General features: G+C 50.2%; 2 protein-coding genes across 2 annotated transcripts in view; one reads left to right on the top strand and one right to left on the bottom strand.

The window, feature by feature from the left end:
• LOC131581151 (trifunctional purine biosynthetic protein adenosine-3-like) overlaps positions 1 to 3985 on the top strand; it is a 310961-nt gene extending 306976 nt beyond the window's left edge. Inside the window, exons 20-22 of the mRNA XM_058843105.1 lie at positions 497 to 638; positions 1311 to 1426; positions 2699 to 3985. Of these exons, the coding sequence (XP_058699088.1) occupies positions 497 to 638; positions 1311 to 1426; positions 2699 to 2980 (540 nt within the window). The 3' untranslated portion in view covers positions 2981 to 3985. The remainder of the gene's footprint in view (positions 1 to 496; positions 639 to 1310; positions 1427 to 2698) is intronic.
• A 106-nt stretch (positions 3986 to 4091) lies between these two features.
• The window catches only part of GART (phosphoribosylglycinamide formyltransferase, phosphoribosylglycinamide synthetase, phosphoribosylaminoimidazole synthetase), a 29792-nt gene continuing 14190 nt past the window's right edge, over positions 4092 to 19693 (bottom strand). The window contains exons 12-22 of the mRNA XM_058843090.1: positions 16910 to 17004; positions 15888 to 15997; positions 14987 to 15185; positions 13700 to 13948; positions 13225 to 13377; positions 11760 to 11963; positions 11384 to 11515; positions 10688 to 10818; positions 8823 to 8964; positions 6293 to 6408; positions 4092 to 5256 (exon numbers count right to left, since the gene is read on the bottom strand). Coding sequence (XP_058699073.1) covers positions 5074 to 5256; positions 6293 to 6408; positions 8823 to 8964; positions 10688 to 10818; positions 11384 to 11515; positions 11760 to 11963; positions 13225 to 13377; positions 13700 to 13948; positions 14987 to 15185; positions 15888 to 15997; positions 16910 to 17004 — 1714 coding nt within the window. The 3' untranslated portion in view covers positions 4092 to 5073. The remainder of the gene's footprint in view (positions 5257 to 6292; positions 6409 to 8822; positions 8965 to 10687; positions 10819 to 11383; positions 11516 to 11759; positions 11964 to 13224; positions 13378 to 13699; positions 13949 to 14986; positions 15186 to 15887; positions 15998 to 16909; positions 17005 to 19693) is intronic.

Raw genomic sequence — 19693 nt, 5'->3', positions numbered from 1 at the left:
TTTCTGACTGATCTCTAAAGAAAAAATGCTATCGAAATTCACTTACATTTTCACAGGCAAGAGCACAAAGGTTTTTTTTGTGAGCCTCTTGTTTGAAGGTCAGGAGAGTCAGGGATCAGCACTCACCTGGAGGGCTGAAAATGGGAAGTGGGGTAGAAATGAAGGATCTCCTCCTCCCCTTTCCCAGAGGGTCTGGCCAATTGACTCCACCACCTCCCTGGGCAACTCATTCCAGTGCCTGACCACTCTTAAAAGGGAAAAAATGTTTCTAATATCCAATCTGAACCTCTCCTGGTGCAATTTAGGGCCGTTTCCTCTCACCCTTTAATTTGGGACATGGCAGAAAAGACTGACCCCACCTCACTGCACCCTCCTTTCAAATCATGGAGTACCCTGCTTGTAATCCAGTTTGTTCCTCTTTGTTGCCCAAGCAGCTGCTCTCAATCCCTCCGAGCTGTTTCCTTGATGAGGCTTTTGTTGTGTTTCACTGCCCCAGGTGATCGATCACAAATTGTACGGGAGTCGCTCTGAATTCGACAGCACCATTGACCGAGTCCTGGAGGAATTCTCTGTGGAGCTGATCTGTCTGTCAGGATTCATGAGAGTTCTGTCCAGCCCTTTTCTCCGGAAATGGAAAGGTAAGAAATTAAATGTAAAAGAGAAACTAAAGCAGGGCTGGTTGGTCTCACCAGGATTCCACTGTCAGAGTTCCTCGTCCTTTGTTTAAATCCCTGAGCCCTGCTGGCACTGCTGGAATTCCAGCAGGTGCTGCCCTGTGCTTCCCTCTGGCACTGGGGCTGTGTTGGGATGCTGGCTGAGGATTGCCAGAGGAACCCCTCGTGCTGCCTCAGCAATGGGGGTGTGGGGTGGGTCTGTGCTTTCCCAAGGAAGGAGTTTGATCCCATCCTTTGCCAGAGAATTGTGCTGGGAGTCCTGCTGAACTTCAGCCCTTGCAGAGAAAAAGGGGAGAAAGATGGATTTCTCCATTCCCAGGAGGGATTTCTCCCCCCGTGGTGCCCTGCATTCCTGACACAGCTCTGTGTGTGCCCCAGGTGAGGGAGGGCTGAGCAGTGGGTTAATAAAGGGGGAGCAGTGAGTTAGTGCCAGCTCCTGAGCTCAGGAGTTACTTACTGGTAACCTGGACAGGCTCCTTTGGGAATGTTGCTGCACCCGTGCTCCTGGAAGAGCAGAATTCCCTCAGATCAGAGCAGTGCTGCTCAGGCTTTGGACTGCTGACCACACCTCGTTTTATTTTTAAGGAAATTCAGTGCAAATTATCTTTTTTTTTTTTTTCCTTCTCTCACACACAGGGAAAATATTGAATGCTTCTCCATCACTTTTTCCACTCGTCAAAGATGGAAATGCCCATCAAGAGCCCCTGGAAAGTGGATTAAAAGTTGCAGGCTGCACTGTGCATTTTGTCCTGGTGAGTGGCCTCAGAACTGGGAAGTTAGGAAAATTTGGAAGTTAGGAATTTGCTTTTTTTCTTTTCTTTCTGGGGGCAGAAACAGGCAGAGGTAACAGGAATGTGTGGGAACCTTGGGATTGTTACCAGTAAAAACCAGAAAGACTTGGGGTTGCTTGAAGCCCTGTCTTCTTCCCTTGCAATTTGGGGTGGGGCTTTTCCATTTCTCCTCCTCCCAGAGTGTGCCAGTGATGCCTGAGAGGCTCCTGGAGCAGAGTTAAAGGAATAAAGTCAGGATTTATTAAAAGGCCTTCCAAGGAAGCACCTTGGGCAGTGCAAGAGCCCGGCCGTGGCTACAGCCAAGATGGGCCCCGGGTCAGGAGTTTCACACTTTGATAAGTTCTGGTCCATTTCCACCTTGGGTTCATTGTGCAATTCCAGCCTCAGGTGATGCAGTCCCATCCTCCCAGATTCTCTCCTCAATTCCCTGCTGGCTGCACTTTTTGGGCCCGGAGCTGCAGCGGTGCCCTTGGTTGTGGGGCTGGGAAAGGATTGTTGTGTGTGCCTGGGCTGTGAGGAGAACTGGCTGACACTTTGTGTGGAGTTCAGCCACACTCTAAGGCAATGCTGAACCTGGAAATATGAAAACCGAGTCTCTCCCGCTGCAGCCCTGCGGCGCCGGGGCTGCCCCTCACGGCGCCGGGGCTGCCCCTCACGGTGACAGGGCTGCCCCTCACGGCACCGGAGCTTTCCCTCACGGTGACAGGGCTGCCCCTCACGGTGACAGGGCTGCCCCTCACGATGACAGGGCTGCCCCTCACGGTGACAGGGCTGCCCCTCACGGCACCGGAGCTTTCCCTCACGGTGACAGGGCTGCCCCTCACGGCGCCGGGGCTGCCCCTCACGGCACCGGAGCTTTCCCTCACGGTGACAGGGCTGCCCCTCACGGCACCGGGGCTGCCCCTCACGGCACCGGGGCTGCCCCTCACGGCACCGGAGCTTTCCCTCACGGCACCGGAGCTTTCCCTCACGGCACCGGGGCTGCCCCTCACGGCGCCGGGGCTGCCCCTCACGGTGACAGGGCTGCCCCTCACGGCACCGGAGCTTTCCCTCACGATGACAGGGCTGCCCCTCACGGCACCGGGGCTGCCCCTCACGGTGACAGGGCTGCCCCTCACGGTGACAGGGCTGCCCCTCACGGCGCGTCCCCTCTCGGAGCGCCCCTCCCGCACAGCCCGAGCCCTGCGCTTCACCTCAGCCCTTCCCCAGCCTCCCGAGCGCTCTGCCCCGCAGGAGGAGCCGAGTGCCGGGGCCGCGATCCGCCGGGAGCCGCTGCCGGGGGAGGCGGGGGCCGCGCTGCGAGAGCGGCTGCGGGAGGCCGAGCTCCGGGCCTTCCCCCCGGCCCTGCAGCTCGTGGCCAGCGGCGCCGCCTGGCTGGGAGCCCATGGAAGAACCTGCTGGAGGCGGGGGAGCCACAGGCTGAGCCCTGAGGAGGAGGAGCAGCAGGGACACGGAGCGTCCTCTCCCGCCGCTGCGGAGCCTCAAGAACACCAGGGGCTGTGGGCAGATCCTTGAGGGGCTCTGCTCGTTTTCCCTCCCCTTCCCTTCTCTGTCTGCTTCTCTTGGATGTCTCGGTATCCCAAGTTTCCATTCCCTGCCTCTTCCCTGAGCTCACAGCTTTCATTGCACCCCCTTGGAAAATCCATGGTGGGAGCCAGGTTGGTTTTTCAGCTTTGGAATTGCTTTGTTCTGTTTTTAAACCTGTAAAGGAGAAAATGTGCTACATGGATGGGGCTGTAAAACTGATCTGGTGCTTCCAAGGGGAATTCATCCTTCCAAGGGATCCATTTCTGTGGCAGAGCAGTGGGAGCTTCCCAAAGAAACCCCAAACATAACCTGCTGCTGCAAGAGTGGGACAACAAAGTCATGGAGCTGCTGGAGCCTGTCCAGAGGAGCCACGGAGCTGCTCCAGGGCTGGAGCCCTCTGGAGCCAGGCTGGGAGAGCTGGGAGTGCTCAGCTGGAGAGGAGAAGCTCCAGGGAGAGCTCAGAGCCCCTTGCAGGGCCTGAAGGGGCTCCAGGAGAGCTGGAGAGGGACTGGGGACAAGGGCTGCAGGAATTGCCAGGAGCCAGGGAATGGCTTCAGAGTAGGATTTGATGGGATCTTGGGCAGGAATTGTTCCCTGGCAGGGTGGGCAGGGGCTGGGATGGAATTGCCAGAGCAGCTGGGGCTGCCCCTGGATCCCTGGCAGTGCCCAAGGCCAGGCTGGACATTGGGAGCAGCTGGGACAGTGGGAGGTGTCCCTGCCATGGCAGGGCTGGCACTGGGTGGGATTTGAGGTCCCTCCCAACCCAAACCTTGTGTGACCCTGTGAAATCCCCTTTCACATCAGCCTCGCATGGCAAAATATCAGAGTCTGGATCAAGGTGCCTGTGATGGAGATGGGTATTGGATTTGGAACAGATGCTGGCCTCTCTGGCAGTAATCCAACTGCTCTCATCAATAATTTGATATTGATTCCCTGCACAGGCAGTGATTTCACCCCTCCAAGTCTTTATTTCCTCTGCTTTCCCTGGCTGGAGCTGTGTGGCCTCCCCACTGACCCACGGCCCCCACACCAGGCCCTTCCCTCCTTTCCCCTCCAGCCCTGGGAGTTCAATTCCAAGGAAATATTTGTAGATTGAATATTTTTTTTTAACTTTATTAGGCTTTATTTCAAATCCCAAAGGAGGTTATGCCAACATGGGAGTACCATCAGGATATCAGAGCCCAGAATAAAATCAGCTTTCTCTGTGTTAAAGGGGAGTTCTAAAACACCTCATATGCTTTGTGTGTGGGAAACCTGATTCCTTCTGAAAGAACATTAAAATGGTTTCATAACTATATTAAAATATTAAAAGAAAACCCCAAGTGTTGAGCTGCACAAAAACCCCAATTGTTTTCCAAACGTTCATAATTCCTGGGTGTCCCTCAGTGTTATTCCAGGTGAAAACACTGGTCCAAGAATAAAGGCACTTCACAATTCCTAAGGAATGTTTCACAAGCCAAGGTCATGTTTTGTGTCAGGTCCTTCTGCTCATACAAAAAAATAAAAACCCAAAGCTGAGGGGAATTTGGGGGAATTCACATGGGAATGCTGAGGATAAAAGGGGCAGCAGACAATGAATCCTGCTGACATCTGACAGACAGCAGGTTCAGGTTTGGAAATGACAGGGTGTGTCAAGGGCCTGGGCTGGACAAGATCCACCACCATCAAACCAGGAAGCAAATGAAGAAAAATCTAATAGCTGGTGTTTTGGGAGGCCAGTTTTTCCTGGTTTGATGAGGTTTTTAGAGTGGAGGTTTCTGCTTTCATCTGTCTCTCCCACTGTAGTTTCCCTCAGCAACACCTCCCAGCACAAGGAGGGTTCCCCGTTAAGGAACAGCCCTGACGGCCCTGAGCCCACCCCAGGGCCACTCAGATCCACCTGGCTGCGTTTGGGTTGTTGGGAAAGCGATTGAGAACCAAAAATGTTGAACCAAGGAAGTGATTAAAACTAGGAAGCCCCTACAGGAGCCATTAATGCACCCTCTGGGAACGGCCCCGAGATTCCCACTGGCGGCATTCCTGGGATTTGAATCCCTGACCCTGTGAGGAAGGTGAAGGGCGCAGCCAAGGCCACCCTGGATCTATTTCCAGCAGATCTTGCCCGCCTCGCCCACGCGCACGGCGCCGCTGGCCACGAGCTGCAGGGCGGCAGGGAAGGCCCTGTGCTCAGCCTCCTTCACCCGCTCGGCCAGCGTCACCTCCGTGTCCCCCGGCTTCACCGGCACCGCCTCCTGGAAGATGATGGCTCCGGCATCCACCTCCTCCTGCAACAGCAACGCTGCAGGTTGGGGCTGGCATTTGGGATTTGGGATTTGGGCTGGGGCCTGGGAAGGGCTCAGAGGGAAAAGGAGGGAGGCAGAACACCAGGGAGCAACGAGGCTGTTCCAGAAAACTCCATCAGCCAGGGACAGGAGGAGCTGGGCAGGACATTGAGTCCAGAGGGGGAATGAGCCTGCATGGAGCTGGGACAGGGATCCAGATCTTCCCTGGAACAGTGCTGGGGCACATCCCTGCTTGTTTCTCAGGAGCTGCCACACAGAGGAACCCCAAGTCATGGAACAGAGAGAAGAATGTAATTCTCCCTTCTATACTGAGAAATGATTCCACTCTTTTTCCAATAGAAAGCAAAATTCCTGAGACAGGTTTCAGCAGCAGAGGGAGAAGGGAGCCAGAGGAGAGACCTTTGAACCCTGAGAAGTGGCCAAAAGAGAACCAATGATCTCTGGCCTGAAAAAACGTGGCTCTGAAGCTGAGAGATCTCTGCCCTTTCTTTACTTAGGGTATGACCAGTATAAATTGTCAAGGGTTGATTCTGTTCCCACAAACACCAGATCACTCCTTAACAAATCCTGTGCCATTTCCAGTGGGGTCTTTTTTTTCCTCGTTTGTTTGTATTTTTTCTTTTTCTTGAAAGCAAGAAACAAGGCAGGTTGTAGGATAAAATCCAGGAAGTTTGGGCCATGTTTAACAGAGCCTTTGGCTTAGCCAAGCCCTTACATTAACTATTCCTCCACTCCAGTGGGTGCAAGGCAGCAGTGGGATGCTTAGGGAAAAAGTTTCCTTAGGGAAAACAAACTCCTGGACAGATTATTCATTTTCATTCCTTCTCCAGAGTCAGCAAACACTGTATGGTCCCAATAAAATCTCCATACAAAGTTCTGCACACAGAGGGCAAGTGATCAAACACAAGGGTTTAGGGAGCTCCCAGCAGGTGAAAATGCTCCAGCTGAAGGATTACAGCGAGCCAGGGAGGTGCAAACGTTGGAAGGGGAGGATTGCAGGGGGGCAGGGGGTACTCACAGCCACGAAGTGCACGGTGCAGCCCGTGACCCTGACCCCGGCCTGCAGCACCAGCCTGTGCGCGTGCGCTCCCTTGAAGGACGGCAGCAGGGACGGGTGGATGTTCAGGATTTTCCCTGGGAAAGCAGAGCTGAGGTTATTGCCTGTTAGCACTGTTCAAAGGGCCACAACCAACAGAAGAACAAAATCATTTGTGAGCACGGTTTTTCACAAGTTTTGAAGATGCTGGCAGCCAGCCAGCCCCGAGCGCTGCGGTGTCTGTGTCAGGAATCCCAGAGTGCAGTTACAATGAATGGCTAAACACATTTCTGCAGGGATTAATAATGACTAATTGGCTGATGAAGCTGTCCCTTCCCTCAGCACCTCGTCCTTCTTTGATCACTAAATCCCAGGGGTTGGAAAAACCCTCCCAGCCCATGGAGTCCCAGCTGTGCCCGATGCCCACCTTGTCCCCAGGGCAGAGCCCTGAGTGCCACGTCCAGCCCTTCCTTGGGCACCTCCAGGGATGGGCACTGCAAAGCTCCCTGGGCAGCCCCTGCCAAGGCCTGAGCTCCCTTTCCATGGGCAAATTCCTGCTGCTGTCCACCCTGAGCCTCCCCTGGCCCAGCCTGAGGCCTGAGCTCTCCTCCTGTCCCTGTTCCCTGGCAGCAGAGCCCGACCCCCCCGGCTGTCCCCTCCTGCCAGGGACTTGTGCAGAGCCACAAGGGCCTCCCTGAGCCTTCTCTTCTTCAGCGTTTCTATAACTATCATTTTATTTAATTCTTTCTGTTATTTCCATTCTATTCTCTGTTCCTGGCAGCACCTCGAGGACCCCCTGTCCTCCCCTGCACGTGGAGAGCTGGGCAAGTTACAGGAGGCAAATGTCCCACTTGATCTCCAGCAATGTCTCAGATACAATTTGCATCTCAGCAAAACCCTTTTGAAGCATCAGCATCTCCTCCTCTGCTGCTTGAGCCCAAAAGGTTTCAGGGACAGGGTGCTGGAAACACCACTCTGCTCTTCTCCTCCATTTCCCTTCACAATGGGACGTGGGTTCCTGTCTGCTTGGGTTTGTTTGGTTCTGTTTTCACCCGTCCTTTGTAAACATTCATAATTAACACTTGAACCTGTCATTTGTTAACAGTCATAATTCACACTTCAGGGCTGTTAAGCCAGAAGAGTTTCATAACTCCCACTCAGTGTCCTTGTGACTGTGAGAGAAAGAAAAAGGAGCAGCTTTGGCCAAAGCAGCAGCCAGAATTGGTAATTCCTGGATAATTCTGGGGAGGTCAGTGGCCAGGCAGGGCCCCAGGGCAGGGTCCTGTAGCTGGCCCAGCTCCCTGAGCTGAGCTCAATGTCTGAGCTCACATCTCATGGTCCCAGTTCAGGTTTTCAAGCTCAGTCCAGTTCTGGACATTTAAAAACTGAGTTTAACCCTCCTGTCTGGAAAAAGTCTTTCCCTTTCTCTCACATCAGTCATGCAGAAAAAGCAACGACTGTGGATGACAGTCAGTGCCCTGTCCCTAAATCAGAATTTGTACAAGATTCTGCACTAGAGGAAGTTCTTTTCTGTCCTCTACAGAGACTTCTCTGCTCCAAACACATCCCTTGTGGTGAGAGATTCTGTCTCTTCCTGACAGCTGCCCGCAGCACAGGCATTTCCATCTCTGGACCCTGAATGGAGTCAAACCAAACCACTTCACCAAACTGGCTTTCCCTGACAGCTTCAACTCCACAGCAAGGTCAGGAGTGCCTGCTTTGCTCTACTGATTTTAAAGAGAGGTTTGAAAAGTAGTTCAGGTGCAAAGTGTCCCAGGCACACCCAGAGGAACACAAAAGTCACCAGGAGAGCAGTGAAAGCTGCAGGGCACAGGCTGTGCCTGCTCTGGGCAGGTCTGGGTAACCCTGGCCCCAAAGCAGAGCAAACAGCAGCTGCTCTGCCTGCTCAGGGCTCCCTGGAGACAAAAGTAACAACCGGGGCAGGGGGAGCAGGCCCTCAAAGAGTTGGAAAACTAAAAGATGAACAAAGTGGAGAAACTGTGAGTGTTCTGGGCAAGCACAGCCTGGATCTGCCTGTGGAACACCCCACCCATGGACTCAGGCAGCTCCTGGGACTGGCCAGGGCTTGTTACCCAAAACTACAAAATGCTGCCCAGTTTGATGGTTTTACAAGGATCCAGAGCAGTTCCTCTGTCAGGGGAAGGAATCATCAGGGGCTGGGTAAGACCTCTGCCCAGCCAACACCTGCCCTGCACCTCCCGTGTGCAGACGCCCAAAGTCTTCACAGCCTTTTTGAAACTATTTTCTAAGCAATCAAAGACTACCAGCCCTGTGTTTGCCCTGGGCTTCCTTCAGCCTCTGCACTGCCTTTCCCACTCAAGCTTTTCCTTACAAGATGAGAAGAGTCTCATTTCACAGAACCCTAGGGTGGGCTGGATCAGGGGGGGACCTTGAAGAGCATCGTGTTTAATCTGGTGCCCTCTCTCTTTTTCCTGGTGCCAAGCTCTGAAATGCCTCTGTGCACATGCACAGCCCCCCCAGCTGTGCTCACCTTCCCATTTCTTGACAAAAGGACCCGAGAGGATGCGCATGAACCCAGCCAGGCAGATCAGCTCCACCGAGAACTCCTCAAGGACTTTGTCCACGGCGCTGTCGAACTCCGTGCGGCTCTGGTACCTCGTGTGCTCAATCACCTGGGGCAGCCCAAAACACAAGCATATGGATGTGGTGGGAATTCCAGCAGGGACAGCAGCTCCTTAATGCCCAGCTGACAGGCAGAGTAGAGTCTCTGCTCCTCCTCACAGAGGGATCATTGGAACAAACAAGTTTGGCTTGATAAGGCCACAGCTCTGAGTCCCAGCACTTGGACACCATGGAACACCCTACAAATGCAGGGCTTTAAGCCATCCTGAAGTCTTCCAAAGATTTCACCCATTTCGAGGCCTCTGGCAGTCATAAGCAGTTGAATCTTGGCAAAAACTACACCAGAAAAGCTTGGAAAAAAGGCTGATCACTAACTCCTAAACCAGCCCCTACTCCATAATCATGGAATCCCAGAATGGTTTGGGTTGGGAGGGACCTCAAATCCCACCCAGAGCCCCCCAGCCATGGCAGGGACACCTCCCACTGTCCCAGCTGCTCCCAATGTCCAGCCTGGCCTTGGGCACTGCCAGGGATCCAGGGGCAGCCCCAGCTGCTCTGGCAATTCCATCCCAGCCCCTGCCCACCCTGCCAGGGAACAATTCCTGCCCAAGATCCCAAGATCCAGCCCTGCCCTCTGCCACTGGCAGCCATTCCCTGGCTCCTGGCAATTCCTGCAGCCCTTGGCAATTGTCTCTCTCCAGCTTTCCTGGGGCTCCTTCAGGCCCTGCAAGGGGCTCTGAGCTCTCCCTTCACCAGGTGAGCATCCCCAGCTCTCCCAGCCTGAGTTATGTGTTTTCCATCCAGGATAGATCCTGTAATTTAAGCAGGAAGAAGGCAGCACTACCTCACTAAGAGCATCCAGTGTTAAATTGAAGCATCTGTTAATGGCCACCAGAGTCAGGGGGTGGTTTGGGAAAAGCCAGGGCTGATCAAGTGACAGCAGGAACTGGGAACAGGGCTCAGCCCAGCCCTGGGCTGAACCAGCCTCTGCCCCTGTGCCTGTTCCACCTCTCCCTCCACAGCTGAATCCCAGCACCAGCAGCTCTCCCACACTGTTTTTTTCCTTGATAAAAACCTTGGGATTGGAACTGGATGGGCTTTAAGGTCCTTTCCCAGCCAAACCAATCTGTGCCTGTGATTCTCTGTTCTTCCCTCGTGCCCTCTGTGTCCTCCTAAGGAGGAGCTGGAGCACCAGGACAGATCCCAGCACTATTAAAGGAGCAAAGCTTTGGGCCCCAATTTCCCTGTGTCTGTATTCAGCGCTGAAAAGTGACTGTAAAAAGTTTCCAGGTGACAACAGGATCATTTCAGACCTGCAGTACAAAGGCAAGGCACACAAAATCCATTTGGAATGATTCCTGGATAGCCTGAGGCAATATTCAGGGAGTCAGTGGAAGGTCCCACTGAGTGTGACCTCTCTGTCAATTCAAATGAACCTCCAGGTCATTTTAAAATTAAATTCAGATAAAATAGGTTGGTACTTCAGTGTCAATGCCCTACAGTCAAACAACTGACAAAGCTTAAACTGTAACTGAAAGTTTTGTGCTGGTTTAATATAACAACTGTCCCCAAAGCATCAGGATTGCTAGCAGAGAAGGAGAAAAGGAAGGATTTTGCTGTCAGGTACTTTGCCCCTGGGCACAAATTCACAACAGACCAAGAAAGAAAAGCCAAGGCTCCCTATCAGCCCATGTGTTACCCCATAAAACTCATTATCACCTTCCTGCTGGAGTCCCAGCTAATGGTGACTAATTACAAAAAGGAAATGCTCACCCTTGTAGGAATCCCAGCTCTCTCAGCTTTCCTCAGCCCCTCCACACCAGCTTTGTTGGAGATAACCAGAACTATCTGTGCATAGCTGGTGTCTTTCTTCGTGCTGTTGATGAGAGCTTCCAGGTTTGTGCCTGGGGGAGAGGAAAAATAACTCATGGATACTGAGAATAAATAGAGGGAACAGCTGGAAGAGGCTTTAAATAAGCAGCACTGTGGGGGAGACCAAACCAAACAGCTCTGATGGAACATTAATCCTTTTTTAATTGATCTTGCTGGGAGCTGATTCAGACAGCTGAGGGCCTTTCCTGGCAGCTGCACTTGGACACTGTAATTTATAGCACTGGATTGATGGTCTTAGTAACTGGGAATACTGGAAATAGTTGGAGTGCCTACATGACAAGAAGAAATTCTGATCTGTGTGTGAAATGATGCTGCTGCCCTTACAGGGCACCAGAGTGGGAGCCTGAATCTGGACACGTGCAGAGGTTTGGAGATAAACTCAACACAGATGCAATTCACAGCTTGCAGCAGAGGTTAAAAGAGGTTTGTGGCTGCCATCAACCCAAGCACAAAACCTCTCCTGCCTGCTAGAAGCCTATCAGAGTGCCCATGGAGAACTGCAGGGATTTTAAATCCAAGCTGAAGTTCCCTTCTCCACAGTCTGGCTTCCACTGCAGCAAAGAGCAGAACTCTCACCTGTTCCAGAGATGAGGACAGCGACCTTCACTTTGCCCGCCTGGATGTTGCCCTGGATGTGGCTGTGCACACACAGGGACCTGTTTGCTTGCAGGGCCCGATGGAGATTCAGGACTTTAACGTTGTCAGAGCCTGAGCAGGTAGAAGGAAAAACCAAAACAACAGCAAAACAAAGTGTCAGTAAAGGGAGAAACAGAGAGGGGAGAAAAGCACCCATGGAAGAGATGAATGAAGTGTCAGTTAAATACCCACACAAAAAAGTCAGGGAGGTGCCAGGGAAGAGATTTTCACCTCATGAAGACTCACAAACAAGGAGATTTCCCTCTGCTTTTCCTTTCTGATTATTTCCCCCCCAGGAAAATCTAGCTGCAATAACCTTTTTGAAGGGAGACCACATTGCCAACGACCCAGGCAGTCTCGTGTCCCTGGATGTCCCTGAGGACCTGCTGGGCCATCTCCTTCTGGACCACCAGCACTGCCCCAAGCCCACAGTTGAAGGTCCGAGCCATCTCCTCCTCAGAGAGGTTCCCTTCCTTGTGGAGCCAGCAAATGATTTCAGGGATCTTCCAGGTGAGAGCATCTGAAGAGAATTGAAAACACAGATCAAGAGTGGAAATTGCTACTAATGGACTGCAATTATTGGGGTATGAAGAGACAAAATCTGTCACAAAAATCCCCCACTGCCCCAGTTCCAACCAAGTGAGGATGATTTACAGCAGCACAAAAATTCTCCTGGACAAGGCACTGGAAAGGAATTCCAAGGACAGGAAATTTCTTTTTTGTCATGTTCTCTTTTAAAATGGTTCTATCCCAATTTCTAGAGATTCACGGAATCCCAGAATGATTTGGGTTGGGAAGAGACCTCAGAGCCACCCAGTGCCACCCCTGCCATGTCAGGGACACCTCCCACTGTCCCAGGAGCTCCCAATGTCCAGCCTGGCCTTGGGCACTGCCAGGGATCCAGGGGCAGCCCCAGCTGCTCTGGCAATTCCATCCCAGCCCCTGCCCACCCTGCCAGGGAGCAATTCCTGCCCAAGATCCCAAGATCCAGCCCTGCCCTCTGCCACTGGCAGCCATTCCCTGGCTCCTGGCAATTCCTGCAGCCCTTGGCCCCAGTCCCTCTCCAGCTCTCCTGGAGCCCCTTCAGGCCCTGCAAGGGGCTCTGAGCTCTCCCTGGAGCTTCTCCTCTCCAGGCAGGACATTCCCAGCTGTCCCAGCCTGGCTGCAGAGCAGAGGTGCATATACACATAAATATTTATCAGTGGACAAGTGGAAAATGATTTATGTGCAGTTCTTGAGTTCAGAACTCACTATTCATGCCTTATTTTATGGTACAACCCTGTGAGCTCTCACAACCTGTGCCATCCATTTCCCTTTCCATGCCTCATCTTCCCCAGCAGTGAAACCCCTTTCCAGCACACCTGAGGGGAGGGTACTGAGGATTAATGTAGTCAAACAGCAGGAGTTGTCCCTGAGCTCACAACCACCTCTGAATGCTAATTGAAGACTTCATGAGTATCATTTAATTAGCAGTAATTTCGTAGGGAATTACAAATGGTGACAGCTGACGTGGGATTGCTGGTAAGGTTGTTTTCTTTTTGCAAGTCTCCTAAGAAATCCAATCCCCAACACCACCAGGGGAGGGAATTCAATGGGGAGCAGTCTTTCCACCACAAAGAGTTTTGACTGGCTCTGGTTCAGGTACAAGCGAAAAAATCAAACATTTCTAGACAAGTCCAAATCCTACAGCACAAATCAGCTGGTGTGGCCCCATGTCCACAGGCTTCCACAGCAATCCTCATTAACATGAGGATTTTTCCACAGCTTTCCTTCTCTCTCACCTAAAACGACACCACAGGACTCTGGGAGAACTCTGGGGATGTTTTCCAGCAGGCCCCCTCCAGTGATGTGGGCGTAGGCTTTGACGTGGCCGGAGCGCAGCACGGGCAGCAGAGTCTTGCTGTAGAGTTTGGTTGGGGTTAACAGGAGCTCTCCTGGGAGAGGAAAAAGGCATGCAGAGAAATGGGAATCAATAGAAAATCAGGGAAATCTCAAAATAGCAATCTGGATGGCAATGAGCATTGTACTAGAGAGAAACACAAAGTTCTGCCTTTTATTTTTTTAGCCCACAATGAATTATTTATCCCCCTCCTTTTGTTTCTTCCCTGCACATGTGACTCCCAGGAAAAGAAGATGAAAACATGCTAAAGATGGAATGATTGGGTTATTTTTTTTTTTTTGGTGCCTGATAAAAGTGTCAAAGGCCCAGACAAAACAACTGTGGCAGCTGTGGGGGAGCTCAGGAGGAAGCCGTACCCAGAGTCTGATCCCCGGAGATGCCGACGCGGGAGGAGAAATCCAGGGAAGACTTCTCCACGATCTTCCTCACGAGGCTGTAGCCGTTGCTGTGGACCCCAGAAGATGCCACCCCAATGACCACGTCCCCCTCAGTGATCCTGTCCAGCTGGGGCAGCATCTGCCCCCTCTCCACGGCCCCCACGGCGAAGCCGGCCAGGTCGTACTCGCCAGGGGGATACATCCCCGGCATCTCGGCCGTCTCTCCTCCTGGGGACCAAAAACACAGCAAAGAGGTGTTGAAAAAGCCTTGTTTTTAATCACAGAATCCCAGAATGGTTTGGGTTGGAAGGGATTTTAAAGCTCATCTCATTTCACCCTGGTAGAGACACCTCCCACTGTCCCTGCTGCTCCCAGCCCCAATGTCCAGCCTGGCCTTGGGCACTGCCAGGGATCCAGGGGCAGCCCCAGCTGCTCTGGGCAAAATCCTGCCTTTTTCTCTCCTCTTCCCACTTCTCATTCCCTGCCCTGTGCTCAAGCTTCACCTGCTCTTTTTTCAGTCCTGAGGTTTCAGCTGTATTTCGTAAGGGCTGGATCAAATGGAGGATGAAGAAGCCAAGAGACAAAGTGGGGAGAAGTGCTTGGCCATCCAACACTTCAATCCACAGTTAATTGTGCAAAACCAGGCAGGAGATGAGCCCTCACCCCCTCACTGTCAGTGGGGTGAGGAGTTAAATTTGTTGAGCTGAAGGTTCAGCTCTTGCAGAAAGGCCTGTGGAGTTGGCAAGTCTTGAACTGGAAATAAAATCTTGACATTTTGGTGGTTTCATCACAAGGTCCCACCTAACACAGACCCTGCTGCAGCATGAATGGGGTGATTATATTTGATAAATACAGAGAACACCTTAAAACAAACAGAAAGCTGATCAACAGTTCATGCAGGAAAAAAAGTAAACCAGGGCATAAAGAGCCTCTTGTTCAGAGCTTATAAACAGCCCCAAAACTACACCCACTGAGGAAGGGCTTCTGCTCCTAACTTCCCTAAAAAATTGGAAAAAAGGACAGAACCTTTTCCCAACATCCAACCTAAATCTGGACCTAAATCTAATCTAAACTTAAGCTAAATTTTTAAAGTACTGTCTCCTTCCACTGTGATTCAGATTTAAGTTCCCTGAAAGCAAAGACACGAAACACTCTGCTTTTTTACTCCTCCCAGATTCTTCAACAGAGTAGGAAACCACCTACATTAAAAACCAACCAGAAGACCTTGCAGAAGATTTTTCAGATTCCCCCAAGAAGTGTTCCTACCCAAAAGAGCACAGCCAGCTTTCCTGCAAGCATCAGCAATTCCTGCAATGACGCCCTGAGCCACTTCCACGTCGAGTTTGCCGCAGGCAAAATAGTCCAGGAAGAAGAGGGGCTCGGCTCCCTGGGCCAGGATGTCATTGACACACATGGCCACCAGGTCCTGCCCGATGGTGTCGTGTTTCTGGCACTCCTGTGCAATCTGCAAGACACAGGGAGAAGCCTGGGATCAGCTCTGGGCCCCTGCAACACGAGCCAGGGTGTGGAAGGGACTGAAATCACGAGCGGAGGCTGCGAGCAATGGAGCAAAACCCCTCCAGGTGCTCTTTGAAGATGAGGTTTGTTTATTTTAATCTCCTAACTCTCTTCAGGAATTATTCTGTCCCCACTGGCAAATCCAAAAGGCACTGAGAAGGAAACTGTGCTGTAAAAGGGTTTCCTTGCAAACCTGGGATTAAATGTTTTTCCCCATCAATATTGAACCTAGCTTGGAATTACCTGAAACTTCGGGCAGAGACACAAGGCTAAATTTAAGGCAATGTTCAAACAAGCACTTACTAAATGTTTCATTCTGATTTTAATAAATGAAACACAGAATCATGAGATGGGTTCTGTGGATTAATTTAATCTGAGTATTATCTTTTTTGAAGGTGGAGATGCTTTCTTTGTGAAACAAAATTCCTGATTATATTCTTAATATTTAAAACCCAATTATTTTAGGCATCATATCAACTTCTGGCTATTTACAGGTATTTCATTCTTTTGCCTGAAGAAGGGCAATTTCAGTTTCCATCCCCTTTTTAGAAAGACCAGTAGGTATTTTTACAAGACAGCTGCTATTTTCTGATAGAACATTTTCCCTTCTGTGCTGTTTTTCCATCTTTGGCGTGGATTTCCACCTTACCTTGAGCTTTGTGCCGACGCCGTCGGTGCCAGACACCAGGATGGGATCTCTGTAACCAGCTGCTCTCAGGTCAAAGAGCCCAGCAAACCCCCCGAGCTCTGCATTGCAGCCTGCCAGCCAGGAAACAGGAGAAACAGCCCAGCTTTACTTCCAGGGGCTTCTCCAGCATCTCCACCACAAATTCTCTCCAAGGTTTGTCAACACGACTTTGCTTTGTCACCAGGAAACTTTTCTCTGCCATTTAGAACCTCTTCACTGAGGAGCTCCTAATCTGCTTAGGTTGGCTTTGTCTTTTTAATTCATCATTAGCCTAAGCCTAAAAATCCCCAGCTTGGTGACTGAGCAGTCAATAATTCCTGTGACTGACAGATTTCCCCCCTGCACTGAGTGTTTCTCTGAAAAACAGGAGGAATTGTGGTAAGACTGTTGTACTGGTGTGAGAATATCTGTATTTTTCCCTCTATGTATGGCTGACTTCATTAGAAGGTTCTCAGCTCATTTGAGATGAAATGCCTATTTCATAAATGAATATTTTAAATCTATCTGAAGAATTACAAGGATTTGCAAGACCAAGATGTGCCTGAACCCCAAAACCAAGGATGAATTAATGCTGATTTAACCAAGAAAAAGATGCGTGTTCCACATTTCTCTCAGGAATTCTGCATCTCATAACCTTTTCTAAACATTCATCCCCCCATATGTCAGAGTTCATTGGGCAAGAAATAATAATTCATGGAATCAAACCCAGTGCTGAATGGTGGGATTTTTGCTTGCATTTCTCCCTGTAGAGTGCTGAACTGTGCTCTCTGACACCCCTGGCATTCAGGAAATGGAGTTTAGAGCCATTTGGGGATTAAAAGCTGTGCATTTGGAATACAATCACAGGCATTTGCTTACCACAGATTTTCTTGTGTCATCTAGAAACAGGCAGCACACATATATATGAGCTTTTTATCAAGATCAACTGATAAACCTCCTTGCCAAGAAGTGACCAAAGCAGGAGCAGAAGGTTCTTGTCTTACCTGACCTTGACGTGGCTGCAGCAAAGGGCTTGATCTTCTGCACCAAAGTGTTCCCTGCTTCAATGTCCACCCCACTGTTCTTGTAAGTCAGGCCTCTGGAAGAGTGGGAAAAATGGGATGGCAGCTGATTACTGATTGCATTTTCAAATAATATTTACTTCTTTACATCCCTGAGGAAATTAACTGTGCAGAATCACATCCTGCTGACTGAGGAGGGGCTGCCAGGAGCAGTACATGGAGAATTCCAGAGTTCTGAAGATGATATCAGAGCATTGGGATCATACAGTCAAATCCCAAAATAAAACAAACAACCAAACCCCTGAGTAAAAACCCTAAAGTTAAAAAAGGCAAAATCATAGACCTGATTTTTCAAGGTTTGAATCCCTGCTCCAGACACAGAATCCCTGAGGTTGGAAAAGCCCTCCCAGCCCATGGAGTCCCAGCTGTGACTGATCCCCACCTTGTCCCCAGCCCAGAGCCCTGAGTGCCATGTCCAGGCCTTGAGGTATCAGTGAGAAAGCTCCAAACCAAACCCAAACCAAACCAAGCACCAAAATGCAGCTGGATCAGAGCAGGGCTAAGCTCAAGTCACTTTTCCACCCACAAGTCTCAGGTGAATTAATAACTCCAGGATACCCCCAGAGTTTTACAGCTGTAGCTTAAAGGCTGCCTCTCCTTCTCACTGGAATGATCCCACCACAGAAGCTGCCACACCTCTTTACTACTTCAGTGGGCTTTCTATTAAAGAATATATTTTATATTTCCTTAGAAAGACCCAGGTTCCTAAGGTGGGGCTCAGGAATCTGGAAGGAGGTGTCTGTAAGCTCTGGGTGGGGTTTATGTAAGATCAACACACTGGTACAAACTGGTGTCACCTGTGTGTCCCCACAGCTCCCTGGGGACACGAAGCACCAGCTCATATTTACAGAAGGACCTTTCCATTTTGGGGACAGGGACTTTAATGACTTTTCACTCCAGCAAACACAGCTCGTGCCAGTTAAGCAGTTGTTATTCCCAGGCTGTCAATGGCATGAACCAGGTGCATCCCTATTTTAGATCCATCCCTGTTTTCTCTCTCCTATTGATGGGATTCAGCCTGAAGTTTAAATTCTAAGGGTGTTGATTAACAAGGATAAATACAACAAACCAACTGAAACCCATTTTAAATTGAGTCAGCTGAAAAAAAAAATAAGTTCAGTTAATCCACAAAACCCATCTCAGGAACCAGGTCAAGAATTCAACAAACACTGAAAAGTCAGAGACAGACAAATGCCTACAACTGCACTAAATGGAGTGAATAATTTGTACTCTGCCTAATAAATCTTATTTAAGGATATGGGAGGTTTTTTTTAGGATCAAAGGTATTTCTGTTGTGAAGATCATTGCTGAAATATCTGGAATTGATAAGACTTGAAATGCCAGAAGAACTGGCCCAGGAGCAGCGCTACCAGGAACATCCAAAGGTGTCTGCACTCACAGCACATCCCTGCCCAAAAACTGGCAAGAAGACAAGAATTACCACAGGCAGCTGTTCAGGCTGTGAATAAGACTCAAGGAAATATTGGCCTGCAACAACCAGAGATCAAAGTCAGTCCCTTTCAGTCTGAATATGATGAATATCCACCAGATTTTCACCATGTTTTTAGGAGTATTTCAAATTTGTTACATTTTTTTTTGCTATCTGCTTTGATCCTTTAAATGAATCTTTAATTCTTTAAATTTTCTGGAATACTTTTTATTAAGCATTCTGGCTATTTTCCTGAGGTGAAATGCCTCAGGGCTGAATCCTGCCAGGCTGCCAGGAGGAGGCGAGTCCTAACTTCCTTCACTGAGTCCAAAGGGGCTTGGAGCACCCTGGGAGAGTGGAAGGTGACTCTGAGCTTTAAGGTCCTTTCCAACCCATCCCAGTCTGGGATTCTGGGACTGAAGGATCCTGACTGTTCTGCCCTGTCAGGAGCAGAACCTGGAGCAGCCTCCAGGGACTGCAAACAGCTCCCAGGAGCCTCCTTGTGCAGCCAGGGATCCTCCTGGGCAGGAATTCCAGGCAGGAACGCTGCTGGCTGTGGCCCAGGAGCTCGCTGGGGGAGGGAACTGCTCAAAGTGTCTCCTCTTGCCTCACTGACCTACCTTTTTTCTGCTACAAATCCCAATTCCACCTTTTCACTCAATTAATTCGTCAAAACGATGCAGAGTGCTTGAGAGAGAAAGAAGACTAAATACCAACACACCCTTGTTCTTTTAGGAAGTTTATTGATCATAATTTTACACAATACTAATCAGGATACACTGCCAGCAGCAACAGAACTGTCACTGATGGGATTCCCAGACTACAAAATAACCCCTTGGGAAAAGGTATGTTAGGAGCTCATTGGAGCAGAGCAGTTTCTTATTAGGTAAAAATGAGTTTAAAAACTGCAAGAAGCTTTCAGGAATGTTAAAGAGACAACAGGATTCCCTGCTATTAAAAAAAAACAAAACAAAAACCAACACCCACATGATCTCCAGAGCCTTACAGCAAATACTGTGCCAATTAAAGGAATGAGAATGGAAAGAAGTGATGAATCCTACCCTGTTGTTAGGCAGCTATCCCAGTAAAATGTAAAACCCAACAAGGTAGGGGGTTCAAGGGAATTTTAACCATTTCTGAAAGCTAAAAAGAACCAATAAGCCAGCTTGGGCTTGGTTCATATATAAAATCCCAGAATATCCTGAGCTGGAGGGACCCCCAGGATCAGCCAGTGCCCCCCTGCCCTGCCCAGACCCCCCAACAAGGCCAGCCTGGGC

The sequence above is a fragment of the Poecile atricapillus genome, chromosome 1, assembly GCF_030490865.1.
Source record: "Poecile atricapillus isolate bPoeAtr1 chromosome 1, bPoeAtr1.hap1, whole genome shotgun sequence".
NCBI classification, from domain to species: Eukaryota; Metazoa; Chordata; class Aves; order Passeriformes; family Paridae; genus Poecile; species Poecile atricapillus.
This window is presented reverse-complemented; position numbering and strand designations above follow the sequence as displayed.